Below are 23,433 nucleotides of genomic sequence, written 5' to 3' on the forward strand. Positions count from 1 at the left end.
CAACCGTGTTCTCCATGACTGAGGAACTGATAAATAGAAAGACTGGGACTGGAACCAGCCCAATTGTCCCATAGAATTGATGTTTATGGTTTCTTTTGAATAAATATAGAAATTGACCCTCTCAGTATTAAAACTTGAAAAACTTATATTTGTATTATCTGAGTTCCTTTCTCAGGAAACCATTAGGGCTCCCAGATAGTATCAAGGAACTGAAACTTACCAGATCACCACATCTGGACAATGGGATGCCAGACCCCTCACACATAATAACTGCTCACTGACCGTCTACTTCCTATTGATCAATTCCTCTTCCTTACTCCTCCCTGATTCCTGTTTTCCCATACACAGTTACATTTCTTCCCTGCCACATGAGCCCCTAATTTTAGCCAGTTGAGGAGACAGATTTGAGACTGGTCTCCCATCTCCTTGGCTGAAGCACTCAAACCCTTCTTCCCTGGCAATGCTCGTTATCTCAGTGATTGGTTTTCTGTGTGGTGAGCAGGAGAACCCTGGACTGAAGTCCTGGTGTTGTGGTAATAATACACCCATATCTGGTCTCCCCTGCAAATAATTTGTATATCTCAACATAATGCTATTTAGTTCAGGCCAATTGTCTTCCTTTCTCAAAGGTCACCCTTTACAAATATTAGCAGGGTAGTCTCATTGGAGCCAAACAACTGTGTCACCCAGTACAAATTCTGCAGGCACTTAAAAACAAAGGATCCTGGAGTGTGGGGCTTTCCAGAATGTGAGGGAAATCTTGAATTCAGGCAGCCGGAGTCAAAAGCAACTATTTTACAATTGGTGGGCCCATGTGGTGTGACATTTGGTACTCTTCCCCCACTGATTCACTCAATAATAATAAAAGTCTACATCTATTGCTTATTATGTACCAAGCTATATTCTAAGCAATTTACATATTATAACTCAATTAATTCTCGTAACAATCCTATTAGTATACCCACTTTATAGATAAGGAAACGGAAATACAGACTAAGGAATTTGCACATCATGGCCAGTCTGTCTCTGGAGACCAACCTCTTAGTCCCTCTACACATTTTCTCTATTTAATAAGTACTTGTTAGGTTCTCACTATGTGCCAGATACTGTGAATAATATTGGGAACATAAAGATGGATTATGACAGAGGCCCTGCCCTTGAGGAGCTTACATGTTAGTTTGAGAGACAACAATATGTAAATATACAAGTATCGGCATGCAGCTTGTTTTCTTGTGCTTCACTTTATAGCACTTAGGAGATACTGTGGTTTGTTTTTTTTATTATATTTTAAGTTCTGGGGTACATGTGCAGAATGTGCAGGTTTGTTATATAGGTATACATGTGCCATAGTGGTTTACTGCACCCATCAACCCGTCATCTACATTAGGTATTTCTCCTAATGCTATTTCTCCCCTAGTCCCCATGTCCTGACAGGCCCCAGTGTGTGATGTTCCCCTCCCTGTGTCCATGTGTTCTCATTGTTCAGCTCCCACTTATGAGTGAGAATATGTGGTGTCTGGTTTTCTGTTCTCGTGTCAGTTTGCTTAGAATGATGGCTTCCAGCTTCATCCATGTCCCTGCAAAGGACATGAACTCATCTTTTTTATGGCTGTATAGTATTCCATGGTGTATGTGTGACACATTTGCTTTATCCAGTCTATCACTGATGGGCATTTGGATTGGTTTCAAGTCTTTGCTATTCTGAACAGTGCCACAATAAACATATGTGTGCATGTATCTTTATAGTAGAATGATTTATGATCCTTTGGGTCTATACCCAGTAATGGGATTTCTGGGTCAAATGGCATTTCTGGTTCTAGATCCTTGAGGAATCACCATACTGTCTTCCACAATGGATGAACTAATTTACACTCCCACCAACAGTGTAAAAGCATTCCTATTTCTCCACACCCTCTCCAGCATCTGTTGTTTCTTCACTCTTTAATGATGGTCATTCTAACTGGTGTGAGAAGTTATCTCATTGTGGTTTTGATTTGTATTTCTCTAATGACCAGTGATGATGAGCTTTTTTTCATATGTTTGTTGGCTGCATAACAAATTGAAGGTTTGTGGCAACCCCGCATCAAGCAGGTCTTGCCATTTTTTCAACAGTATGTGATCACTTCTTGTCTCTGGACATTTTGGTAATTTTCTCACAATATTTCAAACTTTTAAATTACCATTATGTATTCAAAGCATGATGTAGGCTGAAAAAAATTGATCAAAGCTGTGTGTGTTCTCACTGCTCCACTGACTGGCTGTTCCCTTGTCTCTCTCCCTCTCCTCATGCCTTTCTATTCCCTGAGACATGACAATATTGAAATTAGGCCAATTAATAACCCTACAATGGCCTCTAAGTGTTCAAGTGAAAGGAAGAGTTACACATCTCTTGCTTTAAATCAAAACCTAGAAATGATTACACTTAGTGAGGAAGGCATATCAAAAGCTGAGACAGGCCAAAAGCTAAGCCTCTTGTGCCAAATAGTTAGCCAAGCTGTTAATGCAAAGGAAAAGTTCTTGAAGGTAATTTAAAATGCTACTCCAGTGAGTAGATGAATGATAAAGCAAAACAGTCTTAATGCTGATATGCAGGAAGTTTTAGTGGTCTGGCAGAAGATCAAAGTAGCCACAAAATTCCCTTTAGCAAGGCCTAATCCAGAGCAAAGCCCTAACTTTCTTCAGTTCTATGAAGGCTGAGAGAGGTGAGGAAGCTACAGAAGAAAAGTTTGAAGCTTGCAGCAGTTGGTTCATGATGTTTAAGAAAAGAAGACATCTCCATAACTTAAAAGTGCAAGGTGAAGCAGCAAATGCTGATACAGAAGCTACAGCAAGAGAAAGTTATCCAGAAGATCTAGTTAAGATCGTTGACGAAGGTGTCTACACTAAACAACAGATTTTCAATGTAGACAAAATAGCCTTATATTGGAAGAAGATGCCGTTTTGGACTATCATAGCTAGAGAGGAAAAGTCAATGCCCGACTTCAAAGCTTCAAAGAAGAGGTTGATTCTCTTGCTAGGGGCTAATGCAGCTGGTTACTTTAAGTTAAAGCCAATACTCACCATTCTGAAAATGCCTGTATCATTAATGTGATGAGTCTTATGAGACAGATATTCAGAGATGTTACAGTACCACACAGGAGGGTCACTAACCCTGACCAGAAAAATCAAGGATGTCTTCCTGGAAGAGGTGATACTTCAGCACATTCTAATACCAACAGTGAAATTTAACCATAATGAAAGCTTTAATATCCTCAGTATCCACCTTTAGTTTAGACTAAGAAACTTATTAAATGCATCATGTCATATTCAGGTGGTCTTAATCACAAGGAATCTTGAGACTGGCAACAAAGGCCAATGGAAAAGAATAAGACAGTGGACAAACTGGAGCTGGAGAGACTTCCCTGACTAGAGGTATGTGTCCCATGGTAATAGCAGGCTGTTTGGTAAGATGTGTCCCAAGGACTGTATTGTAAATATTTTTAAATTTTCTGTATATTATGATGTTTTGATGTCTTTAAAAACTTTACAACTGGGAGAGACTGCCTTCCCTGGGCTAGCTAATTCTTAAAGATAACAAAAATCAGAGAGCATAGCTTTGATGTGCAAATTAACCAAGCAAGAGTCTTATCTCCTCTGTTTGGCCTGGATACTTCAGGAGACAGTATTTATCTGCCTTAATCATCCCAGGGCCAGGTACCAGGCAACTAGAAACTACTCCTATAGCCCAAAACCCACCAAAAGTGTTCAAACTAACCAATCCCAAACATTCTCCCTGCCCTGGCATGCCTTTTCCTCAAAAACCCCAATACAGAAGTAATCTAAGCTTCCCCCTCACTCTTGTCTTCTGCCTCATGACCACAATCGTGTCTTCCTATGCAGAATATCTCCTGTCTCTAGGACCTGCAAGTGTAATAACCTTTGATTTTTCCTGAGCCTCTCCTGTATCTCCTATGGCTGCACATGACTAACAAAGCTCAGAAGGAACACAAAACAAGGGCATAGGAAAACTCTGATGTGATTCTGGAAAGCTTTCATATCCAAGAAAGCAACAGGAGTTCAGGGATTGGGTAAAAATAGCCAGGTTCCAAACAGACTGTTTACAATTAGACCCCAATTCATAGCTTGGGGTAAGTGGAACAGAGCTCAATTATGCAGAAGACAGAGCTACATGGAGCCTAACAGAGTTCTAAGTTCTATTTAAATAGGATGGAGTTAAGGGTACCATTTAAATAGGTACAGTTTCTCTGAGAAACTGGGTCCTACTATGGACTGAATGTTTGTGTTCCCCAAACTTTGTTAGGTTGAAAACAGAACCTCCTCAGTGTGATGATATTAGGAGGCAGAGTTTTGGGGAGGCAATAAGGTCATGAGGGTGGAGTCTTCATGAATGGGATTCATGCCCTTATAAAAGGGACCCCAAAGAGCTCTTCAACTTTTTCTGCCACATGAGGACACATTGAGAAGACACCGTCTGTAACTCAGAGAAGGAACCTCACCAGAACCCAACTATGCTGGCATCCTGATGTCAGACTCCCAGCCTCCAGAGCTGTGAGAGATAAATTTCTATTGTTGGCCAGGCGCGGTGGCTCATGCCTGTAATCCCAGCACTTTGGGAGGCCAAGGCGGGTGGATCACGAGGTCAGGAGATCAAGACCATCCTGGCTAACACAGTGAAACCCCGTCTCTACTAAAAATACATAAAATTAGCTGGGCATGGTGGCGGGCACCCGTAGTCCCAGCTGCTGGGGAGGCTGAGGCAGGAGAATGGCGTGAACCCGGGAGGCTGAGCTTGCAGTGAGCCGAGATCGTGCCACTGCACTCCAGCCTGGGCGACAGAGTGAGACTCTGTCTCAAAAAAAAAAAAAAGAAAAAAAATTCTATTGTTTATAAGCCACCCAGTCTGTGCTATTTCATTGTAGCAGTCCGACTGGCTAAGACAGATGATATATAGGAGAACTGAGATAGAAACCTAGCCACACCAACTGAGCCAGCACTTTGAGGAATGGAAGAAGATTATGACTCAGTGGGCACACTGGTATTTGTTCACATGGGCATTGCAGAGCCAAGGTCTAACAGAGCAAGATTGGTACCAGTTATTGAGCTGAAGTTGATGCCCTGGCCAGGAATGGTTATGGTCTGGACAAGAAAACTAAATGTAAAATTAGAGTGATTTAACAATTTTGGTAGTTTGCTTCATGAGGAGATAAGAGTGTAGAACAAAGACAAATGAGAGACAAATGAATTTCAATCTTACTCTGCCACCAAACAGCTATGTATATTTGAGCATGTGCCTTAACCTCTACTCTTCATAATCCTTATGAGTAAAATGAAAATGTACCTATGGCTGTGACAAATATATTGATAAATATGAAAGCACCAAGTGCAGTTCCTGACACAGAATAGATGCTCAATAAATGATATTTTCCTTTTTCTTGTAAATTCAACAGAATATTATTCAGTCTCAATATTCCATTTCTCACTACTGATATGTCTATTTTACCCATCTCTGAGATTCATACATCAAAGTATTTTTATGTATTAATAACTTCCTAGAAAGTAAATTTCTATCTCTTTGCCTCATATGAAAATTTGTGGCAGAGTGAAATAGAAATTCATTCAGAATCATAAAGAAGGACCCTAGCTCTGTCATCAAACCACAATTCAGCAAATAGCTGGCTTTTCACAGTTTAATACAATACACTCCCACTGCTTGCCTAAATTGCCATCCAGTTTTTAAAAACTTCTCTCTTCCTGTCTCTCAGATGTGTATGATTTAATCTCCAAAGCATGAATGATGAACACTTACTATTTCCTCCTCCAAGAATGTGATGTTACAATGTGAAGCCCCATTCCAGAGCTGGATAGAGAAGAGATCATATGTCCAGTCTCCATATAGGCATTCACCAGTTTAATTTCACACAGAGAACATCTCTGTTCGATAGCCATAGAGAACATTGCATATCGTTGTGGTATTCTTGTAAAACATTGAACATAGATAAGTCCAGTGCACAGTGGACGACTCAGTGCAAATTCAATCAGCAATACGAAAAATAAATAAATAAATAAACCACCCAACTAAGTGTTATCCAATGGTGAGTCAAATGAATCACTTTAGTACCCAAAGATGACAACATTCTGCTTGATGTTACAATTTAGAGAAACAGGGTATTACCATTAAATAATGAAAATAATTCATCAGTCAATCATCAGATATTTATTTCAACCTGTGTCTAGTAGTACCAGTGCTTTGGGAGTCATAACTGAAGTAGAATTAAGACTAAGGGGGTGACCTATCAATATGGGAATATAAATTTTTTAAAAAGAAGAAGACTAAGAGGCCTGGTCTCAAGGACAGACAGTCTAGTTGGAGAGGAAGAATTACTATCATGAAAAAAAGAATAACCCCAAATAATCACTACTTGAGCACTGGCTAGCATAGTGTGGACAGAGAAGAGAGACAGCAATGTGGGCTGGAGAGGTTTTGAAGTATTTTCAGCCATCCTAAACATGTCTGACAGACTAGCATTTCTAAAAACAAATCTGAACATGTCACTAGCCTGCCAAAAACCTTTCACTGACTGCAGTGCCCACGGGATACTTCCTAAGTTTCTAAGTAAGACACATGAAGACTTTCATTATTTGTTTCCTCTTGGCTTCATCTCTTGCCATTCCTCTTCTGCTACAGATGCTCTAAACAGTAGGACATTCTCTCTAACACTCCCCTTTACAGTTTTCCCTGATCCAGAAATATTTGATCCAATTTCCCTTCAAAAATTCCATTTGCCAGGCTAGTTTCTACTTTTCCTTTAAGCGAACCCGGGAGGTCGAAGTTGCACTCCAGCCTGGGCGACAGAGCAAGACTCCATCTCAAAAAAAAAAAAAAAAGTGAACTCAGGCTGGGAGCAGTGGCTCACACCTTTAGTCCCAGCACTTTGGGAGGCCGAGACGGGTGGGTCACCTGAGGGCAGGAGTTCAAGACCAGCCTGGCCAACATGGTGAAGCCCCATCTTTACTAAAAATACAAAAAATTAGCTGGGCATGGTGGCAGGCACCTGTAATCCCAGCTACTCAGGAGACTGAGGCAGGAGACTCGCTTGAACCCAGGAGGCAGAGGTTGCAGTGAGCTGAGATTGCGCCATTGCACCCCAGCCTGGGCAACAAGAGCAAAACTCTGTGTCAAAAAAAAAGAATGAATGAACTCAAGTATCAGCTCAGTGAAAAGCTTGCTTTCCTTGACATGCACACCTATGAGTGCCCATACTCATGCTGGATTACATGCTCTAGGCTCTCGAAATACCTGTGGACACTTATCATAGCACACTGTATGGCAATGACTGATTTATTTATTTAATTCTATTCCCTCATCCCACTGTCCGTTTTTTAAGATCAACTTTGTTGAGGTATCATTTACATATAATAAAATATGTCCATTTTAAATGTATAGTTGAATGAGTTTTGACAAATACGTACACCCATGTAATCACCAATCAAAAAATAGAACACATCACCACAAAACATGTCCAATTCTCCCATTGCTTCCTTGCTCATTTTTTTTAAAAAGGTACTGAAATTATATAAAGATATTTGTCATACTTAACCCTTTAATAAAGATTTCATTATTTTCTACTACATATAGGTATTATTTATCATTTAAATTTTAAATATTTGAATTTTAAAGGCATAGAATAGTTACAGTTAATCACTACATTAAAAATGAAAATAATATTTTCATTTTAAATATACTTGACAAACTGATTTGTGACTACATAAAAACTTTTAAATGATTACAAGATGTCAGTTATGAATATTCATGTGCAAGCAGGCACTTAACTAAATATGGCCAAAAAATAGAAATTCAACATTATCTAGATGCCACTTTCTGACCAAGTGAAGTAATTTTCAAAAGATAAGTTTAAAAAAATAGACTTTCAACTTTTAAGATCATATTTCTAAATAACTCACAGGAGTGTGTAGGACTCAGTTCTAGCAGTAGAGTGGACTAAATACCCTAGTTGACTCTCCCACTACAAATAACTAAAAAAAAAAAACAAAAAACCCCAAAAAAAAACACTTGATGAAATAAAACTAAAATATCTTTTTTAATACATGACAGGCTGGCAAAAAATTAAGAACTCTTAAAAGCCAAACGTAAATGAAAGCAGAACCCACAGATACGTATTGAAGTCAGCTTCCATTCAGACGTTATTGGCCAAACCAGGTAAATTTAAACTTTGTTTTCTGTGACACTTAACTGCCCACCAAAATTCAATTTGTATTTCACTTTCCATAGTATTGAGTCATCACTGGTAAGTAGCAGCTCAGCCAGAGATTACATCTCCCCATCACACATCCCTCACATCTGTATGGAACAATAGGACTAATTCTCAGTCATAGAAGGTAAACTAATACAATGCATGTCTGGTCAAAGACAGTTAAGAATTGGGTGTGTCTTCTTCAGCCTCTTTTTTTGTGAATTGCCAGGTGAATACAAAAGATTCCCAGGTCCCAGAGGATGGTGGAGCTTCAAGAAGAAAGCAGCCTTGGTTCCTAAATTATCACATGGAGAAAAGGGGCACTCCCACCAGAAACACCTAAATTGGACTATTATATGATTGAGAAATAAACTTTTATTATGTTAAGCTACTTAAATTTTATACTGTATTTGTTACAGCATTAATGTTACTCTAACCAACATAGGACTTGTCACCTTAAAGCAAGTAGGGAACAATATACAAAGCCCGAGGTTAGCTTATTGGAGAGAATCTAACAGGAAATCCCCACTGCATAAAACTGAGACCCTAAAATGTGATTCCCTCAGCATCAAGGTGAGCTAGTAATACTATATCTTCTGTGACAATACAAGGAAAGTTGACTATCTTTATATATGATGCTGAGGAAGGGTAGAGAGGGGAGTCATTTTCTCCTTAGAATTTACTACCACAAGTATGCCCATCTGTAGATTTCTAGCCTGTAGTCACATTAAGTGGTCTGAAAAACATCAAGCTAAGAATTTATTTTCAAGTAGTTTCCCGTTGGTAGTGCTCCCAGAAGCAAATGCAAATTCTCTCTGGAGAAAATTTCCTTCTTTCCAAAAAAAAAAAAAAAATGAACCCACAGTCAAAAATCACAAAACTCATAAAGAAACAAAACACCATGTTCAAGAGCCAAAAGAAACAACAGATAGTCCACTGAGACCCACAGTTTTTAGAATTACTACACTCAGAATACAAAATCACTATATTTAATATTGTTAGGAAACACTACTCCATGGGTCTCTCTTGTTCCTACATGTCTTGCTATATATGCCAAAAATTCAAGGCCCTGGCTGATCTTTACCCAGATTATTTTTCAGGATTGGGCTTGTAGCAAGAAAACTTGAGAGATGAGCTAATACTTCCCCCTTAAATAAAATGCTAGCTTGTTTATTACCTACTATAAAATGGCAAGTTTCCCAAGGTCAGTGTTCCCTTCCTGTGCAGGTATCTAGGCCCATTTCTAGGAATTGGAACATAGAAAACCAAAACAAACATGTTGACACTCTGGCTGCTGCTCTTGCTGTGAGTAATAAAGTCTTTTGCTCTTAGCCAAGAGTCTCATGTCTTCTTTCAACATCCACAAAACTGTGGATTTTAAAAAATTAAAATCTCATAGCCTTCACAGTTCTTGACAAATATGTCTTGAAAAAATAAAAATATAAATAGGAAGCAAGAGATTGAAAAAATGACTAGAAGATTTTTAAAGAGCAAAACAAAACTTCTAGAAGTAAAAAATACAATAAGTGAAATTTAAAAATCAATGGTTGAGTTAAAGGACACATTAAAGCTGAAGAGAGAATTATGGAATTGGAAGGCAGACCTATAATTAATCAGAATGCAACTCAGAGAGGAAAAAGATAGTAACTCTAAAAGAGAAGTTAAGGGACATAAGCAGAGAGTGAGAGACGCAAACATAAATCTTGTTAGAGTTACAAAAGGAGAATGAGGTAAAATTTGAAAAGAAAAAAATTGGAGATATTTCCAGACTGATGAAAGACACCAATTCAAATATTTGAGAAGCCCTTGTACCCCAGAATGTTAAATAAAAGGAAACCCACATGGAAAAACAGAAGAATGAAACTTCAGGACAGCAAAAAATGTAGAGATGATCTAAATCGTTAGAGAGAAAAGATGTTACATTCAAAAGAATACAAATTAAACTTTATGCTAGCTCCCCTTCCAGGGCAATGGAAGGCAGAGGACAATGGAAAATTTCCAATGTATTCAAAGAACTATAATTCTATACTCATCTAAACTATCACTCTGAGAAGCACACAAAATAAAGACATCTTAAGGCCAAAGAGAAGAAAGGAGAGAGAGAGAGAGAGAGAGAAAGGGAGAAAGAGATGTGTTACTGTTAGACCCTCAGAATAATAAGTATAAAGGAAAAAGAAAAGTGATCTCGAGCTGAGATGCATAAAGAATTGATGAGCAAAGAATGAGATTCTATTTTATATCATCTAGATTTAAAAAATTAAGAAATCTGGGCTGGGCACGGTGGCTCACGCCTGTAATCCCAGCACTTTGGGAGGCTGAGGTGGGTGGATCACAAGGTCAAGAGATCAAGACCATCCTGGCCAACATGGTGAAACCCCACCTCTACTAAAAATACAAAAATTAGCTGGGCATGGTGGCGTCCACCTGTAGTCCCAGCTGCTCAGGAGGCTGAGGCAGGAGAATCGCTTGAACCCAGGAGGTGGAAGTTGCAGTGAGCCCAAATTGTGCCACCACACTTCAGCCTGGTGACAGAGTGAGACTCCATCTCAAAAAAAAAAAAAAAAATTAAGAAATCTGACAATTCCAAGAATTGACAAGGATAGGGAATAGGGGAAACTCTTATGCACTGTGGATGAGAGCATAAATTGGTACCACCATTTTGGAAAACAATTTGGCAATAACTTGAAGAAGAGAACTTGCACATTATCAACTCAAAATTCACCTAATAGGTATTAACCTGGAAAAACTCTAACATATGGGCAAAAATAAGACATGTATAGTATGTGCGGATCTGGCAAGATGGCCGAATAGGAACAGCTCCGGTCTGCAGCTCCCAAGAAAACCAATGCAGAAGGCGGGTGAGTTCTGCATTTCCAACCGAGGTACCCAGTTCATCTCACTGGGACTGGTTAGATAGTGGGTACAGCCCATGGAGGGTGAGCAGAAGCAGGGTGGGGCGTCGGCTCACCTGGGAAGTGCAAGGGGTCAGGGAACTCCCTCCCCTAGCCAAGGAAAGCTGTGAGGGACTGTGCCATGAGGGATGGTGCTCTCTGGCCCAGATACTAAGCTTTTCCCACAGTTTTTGCAACCCGCAGGCCAGGAGATTCTCTTAGGTGCCTACACCACCAGGGCCCTGGGTTTCAAGCACAAAACTGGGCAGCCATTTGGGCAGACACTGAGCTAGCTGCAGGAGTTTTTTTTTCATACCCCAGTGGTGCCTGGAACCTCAGCAAGACATAACCATTCATTCCCCTTGAAAGCAAGCTGAAGCCAGGGAGCCAAGTGGTCTCATTCAGCAGGTCAAACCCCCACAGAGCCCAGCAAGCTAAGATCCACTGGCTTGAAATTATCACTGCCAGCACAGCAGTCTGAAGTCAATCTGGCACCCTCAAGCTTGCATCCACCATTACTGAGGCTTGAGTAGGCACTTTTCCCCCTCACAGCATAAACAAAGCCATCAGGAGTTCGGACTGGGTGGAAACCACCACAACTCAGCAAAGCTGCTGTAGCCAGACTGCCTCTCTAGATTCCTCCTCTCTCAGCAGGGTATCTCTGAAAGAAAGGCAGCAGCCCCAGTCAGGGGTGTATAGAAAAAACTCCCATCTCTCTGGGACAGAGCACCTGGGAGAAGGGGCAGCTGTGGGTGCAGCTTCAGCAGACTTAAATGTTCCTGCCTGCCAGCTCTGAAGAGAGCAGCAGATCTCCCAGCACAATGCTTGAGCTCCGCTAAGGGACCGACTGCCTCCTCAAGTGGGTCCCTGACCCCCATGCCTCCTAACTGGGAGACACCTCACAGCAGAGGATGACAGACACCTCATACAGGAGAGCTCCGGCTGGCATCTGGTGGGTGCCCCTCTGGGACGAAGCTTCCAGAGCAAGGAGCAGGCAGCAACTTTTGCTATTTTGCAGCCTCCACTGGTGATACCCAGGCAAACAGGGTCTAGAGTGAACCTCCAGCAAACTCCAGAAGGCCTGCAGAAGAGGTTCCTGACTGTTAGAAGGAAAATTAACAAAGAGAAAGAAATAACATCAACGTCAACAAATAGGATGCCCACGCAAAAACCCGCGGTGGCTCACGCTTGTAATCCCAGCACTTTGGGAGGCCGAGGCGGGCGGATCACGAGGTCAGGAGATCGAGACCACGGTGAAACCCCGTCTCTACTAAAAATACAAAAAAATTAGCCGGGCGTAGTGGCGGGCGCCTGTAGTCCCAGCTACTCGGAGAGGCTGAGGCAGGAGAACGGCGTGAACCTGGGAGGCGGAGCTTGCAGTGACCCGAGAGCGCGCCACTGCACTCCAGCCTGGGCGACAGAGCAAGACTCCGTCTCAAAAAAAAAAAAAAAAAAAAAAACCCATCCAAAGGTCATCAGCATCAAAGATCAAAGGTAGATAAATCCAGGAAGATAAGGAAAAACCAGCGCAAAAATGCTGAAATTCCAAAAACCAGAATGCCTCTTCTCCTCCAAAAGATCACAACTCCTCACCAGCAAGAGAACAAAACTGGACGGAGAATGAGTTTAACGAATTGACAGGAGTAGACTTCAGAAGGTGGGTAATAACAAATTCCTCCAGCTAAAGGGGCATGTTCTAACCCAATGCAAGGAAGCTAAGAACCTTCATAAAAGGTTACAGGAACTGCTAACTAGAATAACCAGTTTAGAGAAGAACATAAATGACCTGATGGAGCTGAAAAACACAGCACGAGAACTTCGTGAAGCATACACAAGTATCAATAGCTGAATCAATAAAGCAGAAGAAAGGATATTAGAGATTGAAGATCAACTTAATGAAATAAAGAGTGAAGACAAGATTAGAGAAAAAAGAATGAAAAGTAATGAACAAAGCCTCCAAAGAATATGGGACTATGTGAAAAGACCAAACCTACGTTTGATTGGTGTACCTGAAAGTGATGGGGAGAATGGAACCAAGTTGGAAAACACACTTCAGGATATTATCCAGGAGAATTTCCCCAACCTAGCAAGACAGGCCAACATTCAAATTCAGGAAATACAGAGAGCACCACTAAGATGCTCCTCAAGAGGAGCAACCCCAAGACACATAATTGTCAGATTCACCAAGGTTGAAAGGAAGAAAAAACTTTAAGGGCAGCCAGAGAGAAAGGTCAGGTTACCCTCAAAGGGAAGCCCATCAGACTGACAGTGGACCTCTCTGTAGAAACACTAGAAGCCAGAAGAGAGTGGGGACCAATATTCAACATTCTTAAGGAAAAGAATTTTCAACCCAGAATTTCATATCCAGCCAAACTAAGCTCATCAGTGAAGGGGAAATGCAGTCCTTTACAGACAAGCGAATGCTGAGGGATTTTGTCACCACCAGGCCTCCCTTACAAGAGCTCCTGAAGGAAGCACTAAATATGGAAAGGAAAAACCTGTACCAGCCACTGCAAAAACATACCAAAATATAAAGACCAACGACACTATGGAGAAACTGCATCAACTAATGCGCAAAATTACCAGCTAGCATCATGATGACAGGATCGAATTGACACATAACAATATTAACCTTAAATGTAAATGGACAAATGCCCCAATTAAAGACACAGACTGGAAAATTGGATAAAGAGTCAAGACCTATAGGTGCGCTGTATTCAGGTGACCCACCTCACATGTAAAGACACACATAGGGGTTGCAATCCTAGTCTCTAATAAAACAGACTTTAAACCAACAAAGATCAAAAGAGACAAAGAAGGGCATTACATAATGGTAAAGGGATCGATGCAACAAGAAGAGCTGGCTATCCTAAATACATATGCACCCAATATAGGAGCACCCAGATTCATAAAGCAAGTTCTTAGAGACCTACAATGAGACTTAGACTCCCACACAATAACAGTGGGAGATTTAACAACCCACTGTCAATATTAGACAGATCAATGAGACAGAAAATTAACAGGGATATTCAGGACTTGAACTCAGGTCTGGACCAAGCGGACCTAACAGACATCTGCAGAACTCTCCATCCCAAATAAACAAAATATACATTCTTCTCAGTACCACATAGCACTTATTCTAAAATTGACCACATAATTGGAAGTTAAACATTCCTCAGCAAATGTAAAAGAATTGAAATCATAACAAACGGTCTCTTAGACCACAGTGCAATCAAATTAGAACTCGAGATTAAGAAACTCACTAAAAACCACACAACTACATGGAAACTGAACAACCTGCTTCTGAATGACTACTGGGTAAATAACCAAATAAAGGCAGAAATAAATAAGTTCTTTGAAACCAATGAGAACAAAGACACAATGTATCAGAATCTCTAGGACACATTTAAAGCAGTGTTTAGAGGGAAATTTATAGCACTAAATGCCCATGGGAGAAAGCAGGAATGATCTAAAATCAACATACTAACATTACAAATAAAAGGTGGCTTAAGCCTGTAATCCCAGCACTTTGGGAGGCCGAGGCGGGTGGATCACGAGGTCAGGAGATCAAGACCATCCTGGCTAACACGGTGAGACCCCGTCTCTACTAAAAATACAAAAAATTAGCTGGGCATTGTGGTGGGCACCTGTACTCCCAGCTACTCAGGAGACTGAGGGAGGAGAATGGCATGAACCCGGGAGGCAGAGCTTGCAGTGAGCTGAGATCGTGCCACTGCACTCCAGCTGGGGCAACAGAGTGAGACTCCATCTCAAAAAAAAAAAAAAAAAAAAGAACTAGAGAAGCAGGAGCAAACAAATTCAAAAGCTAGTAGAAGACAAGAAATAACTAAGATCAGAGCAGAACTCAAGGAGATAGAGACACAAAAAAATCAATGAATCCAGGAGCTGGTTTTTTGAAAAGATTAGCAAAATAGATAGACTACTAGCAAGACTAATAAAGAAGAAAAGAGAGAAGAATCAAATAGACACAATAAAAAATGATAAAGGGGATATCACCACTGATCCCACAGAAATACACACTACCATCAGAGAATATTATAAAAACCTCTACACAAATAAACTAGAAAATCTAGAAGAAATTCCTGGACACATACACCCTCCCAAGACTAAATCAGAGGAAGTCAACTCCTTGAATAGACCAATAACAAGTTCTGAAATTGAGGCAGTAATTAATAACCTACCAATTAAAAACAGCCCAGATCCAGATGGATTCACAACCTAATTCTACCAGAGGTACAAAGAGGAGCTGGTACCATTCCTTCTGAAACTATTCCAAATCATAGAAAAAGAGGGACTCTTCCCTAACTCATTTTATGAGGCCAGCATCATCCTGATACCAACACCTGGCAGAGACACAACAAAAAAAGAAAACTTCAGGCCAATATCCCTGATGAACATCGATGCGAAAATCCTCAATAAAATACTGGCAAACCAAATCCAGCAACACATCAAAAAGCTTATCCGTCACAATCAAGTCGGCTTCATCCCTGGAATGCAAGGCTGGTTCAACATATGCAAATCAATAAACATAGAGCTTCTGCACAGCAAAAGAATCTATCATCAGAGTGAACAGGCAACATACAAAATGGGAGAAAATTTTTGCAATCTATCCGTCTGACAAAGGTCTAATATCCAGAATCTATATGGAATCTAAACAAATTTACAAGGAAAAAACAACCCCATCAAAAATTAAGCAAAGGATATGAACAGACACTTCTCAAAAGAAGACATTTATGTGGCAAAAAAACATGAAAAAAAGCTCATCATCAGGGGTCCTTGTATACAATGAGATACCATCTCACACCAGTCAGAATGGCCATCAATAAAAAGTCAGGAAACAACAGATTCTGGAGAGGATGTGGAGAAATAGGAACGCTTTTACACTGTTGGTGGAAGTGTAAATTAGTTCAACCATTGTGGAAGACAATGTGGTGATTCCTCAAGGATCTAGAACCAGACACACCATTTGACCCAGCGATCCCATTACTGGGTATATATCCAAAGGATCATAAATCATTGTACTATAAAGACACATGCACATGTATGTTTATTGCAGCACTATTCACAATAGCAAAGACTTGGAACCAACCCAAATGCCCATCAATGATAGACTGGATAAAGAAAATGTGGCACATATACACCATGGAATACAATGCAGCCATAAAAAAAAAGATGAGTTCATGTCCTTTGCAGGGACATGGATGAAGCTGGAAACCATCATTCTCAGCAAACTAACACAGGAACAGAAAACCAAACACTGCATGTTCTCACTCATAAGTGGGAGTTGAACAATGAGAACACATGGACACAGGCAGGGGAACATCACACACCCAGGCCTGTTGGGGGGTGGGGGCAAGGGGAGAGATAACATTAGGAGAAATACCTAATGTAGATGACAGGTTGATGGGTGCAGCTAACCACCATGGCACATGTATACGTGTATAACAAACCTGTATGTTCTGTACATGTATCCCAGAACTTAAAGTATATTAAAAAAATATATAAGAAAACTAAAAAAAACAAAAGACATGTATAGTATGTTCACATCAGCATTGTTCATCATGGCAAAAAAACTATAAATAACTTAAATGTTCATCCACATAATGATGAATAATTAATCATGATACAACCACACAATGGCATACTGTACAATAGTGAAAATTAACGAAGTACTGCTATATATATTTTTGTGGCTGAATCTTAAAAATTTTATAAACATAATGTTGAGTAAAAGAAGTGAGTCACCAAAGACACCATATATATAAATATATATGTGTTTATATATACATACATATATAGGTGTATATATGTGTGTGCATGTGTGTGTGTGTATAACTCAACAGTATTGTTTGAGGATACATGTATGCAGTAAAGACTTTTTAAAAAGCAAAAGGATGATTAAACACAAATTTCAGGAAGATGGGTACCTTTACAGGGAAAGAAATCAAAGAGATAGTAGGTGAAACAGTTCACGTATAGACTGAACAAACTATTTCTTAAGTTGGTTGTGGACTCACAAGTATTTGTTCTAATATTATAATCCATAACTTGCATGTGTATTATTTTGTAAATATCAAATACTATAATGTTAAAAAATCAGCAAATGAATTGAAGGAACTTCTTTAGCCTTAGTTATCAAAATGAATTGAAGGAACTTCTTTAGCCTTAGTTATCAAAATCCTACAGCAAAAGAATGTGGGATAAAATATTGGTGAGACATTAAGGATGAAATATTAAAGCATCACCTTTAAAGTAAAAAAGAAGACAAGATAGTCATTGAATATAAAAATGTTGATACTCTCCAAATCAGTCAACAAATTTACTGAAATTCGAATCAAATTCCCGACAAGTTTCTGCTTAATTTTTCTTCATATCTGCAGAACTGAACAAGCTCATCCTAAATCTGTATGGAAAATATAGTTTCCAAAAACAACCAAGATAATCTTGAAGATCAATAGCTCAGCAGAGAAACATTCCCTATTGGATACTCGGGGCTTTTTTTAGAGCTAAAATAGTTAAAGGAGTATCATATCCACAGACAGGATATCTATAGAAACATGATACATGAAAAATAGCATTATAAACTGAAGAAGAAATAATGACATTCAAAAATGATACTAGATAATTAGCCATATGGAAAAAACACATATCCCTATTTCAGATTGTGAAATAAATACAAAGCAAATAAAAGCAAACATTTACAACTTTTAGGAAAAAACATAGGAGAATATCTTTATCATCATGAGGTCAGAAAGAATTTCTTAGAGCAGAAAAAACACAAACCATAAGGAGAAAAGAAGACTGATAAATTTTACCAAATTAAAATTTAAAACAAAAATTTAGGAGTGGGAAAATATTGTTTTAATGCATGAAATCAATAAAAAGGATTGTATAGTAAACAAAACATTCGTTTCCAGAAATCAAGAAGGAAAGACAAATGACCCAATGAAAAGAAACAAGCAAAGGATAAGAACAGATAATTCACTGAAAACTAAATGGCCAATATCCATGTGAACAGATGCTCAACGCCACAAGAATTCAGGGAAATTCGTGTTACAACAAGGTCCCATTTCAAAACAATCAGACTGGCCAATATTTAAAGGTCTGTCAATACCAATAACAGGTGAGGATACAGAATGGGTGAACTTTCATATGCTGCTAACAGAGATACAATCTCATGGCCTCATTTCAGAGCTGATCTAGTAATATCTAGCAAAACTAAAGGTATTCATACTTTACAACTCAGCATGCCACTTCCAGGTGTCTATGCTAGAAAAAACTCTAGCATATGTTCATGAGGAAAAATGTATTATACTGCCAATTGTGTTGAAAGAAAACTAAAAGTTAATCAACAAGAGAATGGATAAATAAATTTGACTATATTAAAATAATATAAACAGCAGTTAAACATGAATAAAGTGAAACTACATATGTCAGCATAAAAACAGAAACAAAAAAACAAGCTGTAGAAGTAGATGTACAGTACAAGGCTTATATAAAATTTACAAGATGTAAATCAATACTGTATATTGAATATATAGATCCACATGCATGTAGTATAAATACTGAAATATGCATAAAAATGATAAACACAAATTCAGATTTATGACAGGGCCAGGACTGGAGTGAGACAAGCATCAAGCCTAGGGTGCAAAATTTAAGGATAGACTCACTCTCAATTTTGTGCAAGTACAGGGCATAAACCTAAGAGTGAGTGCTTCCTTAAATTTTGTGCCCTCAGCACAACACTCATCTCATCTTATCTTGGACCTGTTAGGTGAGATACACAAAGACTTAATCTACCACCTGTGGAGTTTATTTCTTTTAAAAAAAAAAAAAAGTCTGTTGTGCAAGTATATCCCTATAGAGAAGGTTTGTATTTGCTTCTGCTGGATTTTACATGTTCAGGACTACTTGTTAGGTTACTTCCTTGGATTGGAATTGTCATAATGTGTCAATATTAGGAATTTGAATTTTAAACACAAGTGTAGTGATGAGTTGGTATAATTTCCCATGGAAGATTCCTCTTTCTCTTCACAGAATAATCAAAAGAAAGGCATGCAACTAAACTTGGCAGTGAGCTCCTCTCTCCCACAGCTTTGCATCCTGAGCAGAATATGAGAATATGGAGGGGAGAGGACCAGTTTAGAATTTGTGCCAGGGTTGGCACCCTGAGCAGTTTCTACTGACTTGGTTCCTGTCTTATTTCCAAGCCTAGTTCTCCAAACTTCTCACCAATTCTGTAAGCTTCTCAACATCCTCCAGAAATTTCTCATTCTCCTTAATTTAGTCAATTTCTGTTGCTTGGAACCAAAGAGCCATACCAATATACTTAGACTCATGCTGTCAAACAAGGAATTTATATATTTCCACTTGTTATGATTCCATCCTTAGGAATCAACTTTCTCAGCATTATTTGATTTCCCATTAGGTTTGCCTACAAGGAGAATGTGTGCTAAACATTTTAAATTGAGTATTCCAGAAGATAAAACTCTTCTATTTGTCTTTGTCAATTAAGGACTTGCCATTTTCTTTTTACATATTAGTTGCATAAACTTAATTCATGTGAGTTTGCCCCAGAAAGTTCTGTTGGATACACAAGAAAATAAAATTTCCAAGCATGTAAGCTAAGGACCAGACCCTAGACAACTACCCAAGATAATGAATATCACCCAGGTAAGCCTCTCAGAAAATAGCTGCTGGTCTTTCTGGTAGCCAAAATACCATTGACAAAGTGTTCTCTGTTTTCCCTATTACATTTCTATGCTATCTTAGTTGTTTTGAAGTTCTTGCTTTGGTACCTCTCTCTGAGATGCTCTTTCCCATGTATTAAAACCTCTAGCTTTTGGGGTTGGGCATAGTCACTCACACTTGTAATCCCAGTGCTTTGGAAGGCAGAGGCAGGAGGATTGCTTGAGGCTAGGACTTCAAGACCAGCTTGGGCAACACAGGGAGAGTCTCATCTCTACAAAAAATTTAAAAATTATCCAGGTGTGGTGTTGTGTGGCCTGTAGTCCTAGTTACTTGGGAGCCTGAGACAGGATCACTTGAGCCTAGGAGTTCCAGGCAGCAGTAAGCTATGACTGTGCCACTGCACTCTAGCCTGGACAGAAGAGCAAGATCCTGTCTCTAAAAAACAAAAACATACAAACCTCTAGCTTTCATTTTATTTGCTAAGCTGAAAAGATGGTCACAACCCAAGCTCAGGGAAATTAGGCCTTTCCATGATCTGGTTAATAATTCCATTCTCTTTTCCAATCTTCCTTTTATACCTCTTCATGCCTATATGGAAATGGTTTTCAATATCTTGCCAATATGTATGATTTTACCTCAAACGCACAATAAAAATAAAAGCTTTAATTTATAATTTCCATTGAAAGAATAACAGCATCTCTCTCTCTCTCTCTCCCCGTTCCCTCTCTCTCTCTTTCTCTTTCTCTCACACACACGCACCCCACAAATATGCACACAAATAACAGCATTTTATATAAGTCAAATGAAACTTCAACAACAATAGGCTGGAGAGAGGGAAGTCACAGAAGGGCAGCCTTGAGAAAGAATGTAGCTAGCCCGCAGCTACACTGCTGATACCTGAGGCTAAAGTGCAGATTATATGCGTATGAGCCTTAGATCATCGTTTTGTAAGCGCTGGCTTTCAGTGCAGCCTCCTTGGCCTGAATCACTGTGTAGTCATTAATGTGCAAAGGACATGCTCCTGACTTACTTGTTCTCCAGTCATGGCTGTGCCTACAGCCCCTGAATAAAGATTTGCCAAGCTGGCCTGTGGTGCTTGCTACATGAAGAATCACAGTCTCAGGTATGAACAAATCCAACATTTCACCAACTGTGCCATTTAGAGTCATCTTACCTCCTCTGTCTTTAAGACTTCCCATATTCGAGCATGATCTTCCACCAGCCAGTGTCCCGTGCTTTCTACCTTGGTGGAAAGTTTGAATTTAGACACCTCTTGAGTAGGTTCTCCCACAGGTTTCACCTCCATCTTGAAAGAGGCAGGCAGGAGGCATTACGGATCTGTGTGGAAGAATAAAGTGTGATCCAGGTTAAAACAATGAGTAACATTAAAAGAGACATGGAAGCAAATTATCATGTTTGACTTCTGACTAGTGAAACCATTAAAGACAGTATCATAATAGGCATCAACTTTTATGGCCACTTTTAAATATTCATTATTTATTCTAAATATTCATTATTGGTATTTTAATGCAGGCTTTGGGAGGTAAGAATGCATTCTGATAATGGCAAACTGATGTAACTTTTAAAGCAAAGCGCAAGCCATCATCTGCCTGTTATACCTGCTCATCACTTGGCTTTGGTGCTGTCAGGGGGAGTGATGGAAACAGGTGGCTGTCAGGCAAACCTGAGTGATCTTTTCATATTTCCATGCCAAGTGCTCCATGTGGAAGAAGCACTGGCTATGATGTCAAGAGTTTTACTCTTCAAACATCTATTATGCACTTGTGTATATGAGGCTCCATGCTAGGCATACACAAATAATTCAGTAGTTCGGCTGTTAACTTTAAGAAGCTTAGAGCCTCAGGACAGAAAGATTGTAAACAAGTATTAACAATATGATGTATTACAATATAGTGTCTGAAATGCCACAATCATTGTGTTTCTAAACTGCAATGAAAGCAGAGGAAGATCCCTTTGATATTCACTGGCTATGCGCTTTCTTGGGCCTTGGTTTCACTAACAGTTACTGTAAGATATTATTTAAAAATTGATACCAATTTTACAAGGTCTACTTCTTTGACATCTTTCCATCCACCACTGGCTTGTTCAGAATCTCATCATATCTTGCCTGGCTCAGCTCCATATTATCAGAAGAGTCTCCTTGCCTCCATTCAAGTCTCCTTGAGTCTATTCTTGGTGTAATTTTTCTAAAAAGCAAAACTGTTACTGATGTTCCATCTACCTAAAACTTTTCCTAAAGAATAAAACCGAAACTCCTTCACACAGCATCCAAGGAGCTTTGGGTCTGGCTTCCTCCACCTCCCTTCTCCCACCTCATGCATGCACTGCTGCCTCCTCAGCCACTGTTTCAGCCATTTGAAAGTATCTATGGACCCCAGATACATCTGGTGCCTATAGCCTTTGTTTGTGACACCTTCTCTCCAATCCCCATCCCAAGAGAATACAGGCCTCCCTCCTTTGTTACTCTATGTACTCTAGACAAACTTCTATCATGTCACCTGTAACACCTTATTATATTTATTTGCTTTCAATTCTATTTTCCCCTTCTAGTCTTATAAGCATCTTGAGACTAGAGATAGTATCACATACAGAGTAAGTACTAAATAAATGTTTTATGAATCATTAATTCAATCATTTAGTAAATCATGACAATCCATTGAAAAGGAGGCAGCAGATCTTACATATTCAAGTAACAGATGTAAAAGTCAGGTTACCTCTTCCTTTTAACATTTTTATCGACTTAGTGGGCTGTAAGTTCTTCATAAAAAAGGGATAAGTCTAACATTCATCACACACCCCCAAGCGCTTATAATGCAAGATGAAATTGCTCATTCGTTAACAACAGGCTGGTTTTCATGGAAATGTCTTCAAGGAATTATGTCTGCAAAACACAGGTGTTATGCTCACTTAACCTACTACCCAAATAAAAGTAAGTGGAAATTGAAATCTATACGAGTGGCAGGCGTGACGGGTCAGCGGATTTAAGAAAATCATCATCTGCAGAGGAGTTACTTCTCTGCTCTGGGGCTTCCCATGCTCCATGTGTAAGCCATGGAGAGTAAGCCCATCTGCTTGCAGAGAGCAGTGATGAAGAAACTGATAACCAAAACCATTGTGAAGTACTTAGAAACATAGAGCACTTAATATCCTCCCACTAGGAACTAGGAAACAAAACCTACATAATTAATGAACAAAGTTCCTCTGAGTGGACACACTAATAAATGATGCTGACACATACACACAAGGAAATAAACAAAGCAGAGTCATGTAGAGATTTCAGTCCAAAAAAAGGAAATTAAAATAAACAGGCAAAATGGAAACAGGCCAGATTAGTAGGAAAGGAAATTCCATTGTTGTTATTGGAGATAATACTGTAAACAACAACAAATAAATCAAAACAAACTAGGAAAACTACATAAAATGATTTTGGCTGTCTCCTTCGTATATTATGGAAACAAAACTGGATAAAATAGACGAAGTACAAAATCTCATGGGAACAATGGAACATCTGTAAGCATAACGTGTTCCAGAGACCCCACAGCTTACTCTACTGT

General features: G+C 39.3%; 1 protein-coding gene across 5 annotated transcripts in view; it reads right to left on the reverse strand.

Annotated features, from left to right (window-relative positions):
- The window catches only part of RGL1 (ral guanine nucleotide dissociation stimulator like 1), a 283,782-nt gene that overhangs the window by 163,146 nt on the left and 97,203 nt on the right, over positions 1-23,433 (reverse strand). For 4 of the 5 annotated variants that reach the window (XM_032136387.2, XM_032136384.2, XM_058430932.1 and 1 more), the window contains one exon: positions 21,033-21,196. In XM_032136387.2, coding sequence (XP_031992278.1) covers positions 21,033-21,164 — 132 coding nt within the window. In that variant the 5' untranslated portion in view covers positions 21,165-21,196. Of the gene's footprint in view, positions 1-21,032; positions 21,197-21,912; positions 21,982-23,433 lie in introns of those variants that run through there. The other variant, XM_058430930.1, reaches the window with a different exon arrangement.

This window comes from Hylobates moloch, unplaced genomic scaffold, assembly GCF_009828535.3.
Source record: "Hylobates moloch isolate HMO894 unplaced genomic scaffold, HMol_V3 SCAFFOLD_18, whole genome shotgun sequence".
NCBI lineage: Eukaryota > Metazoa > Chordata > Mammalia > Primates > Hylobatidae > Hylobates > Hylobates moloch.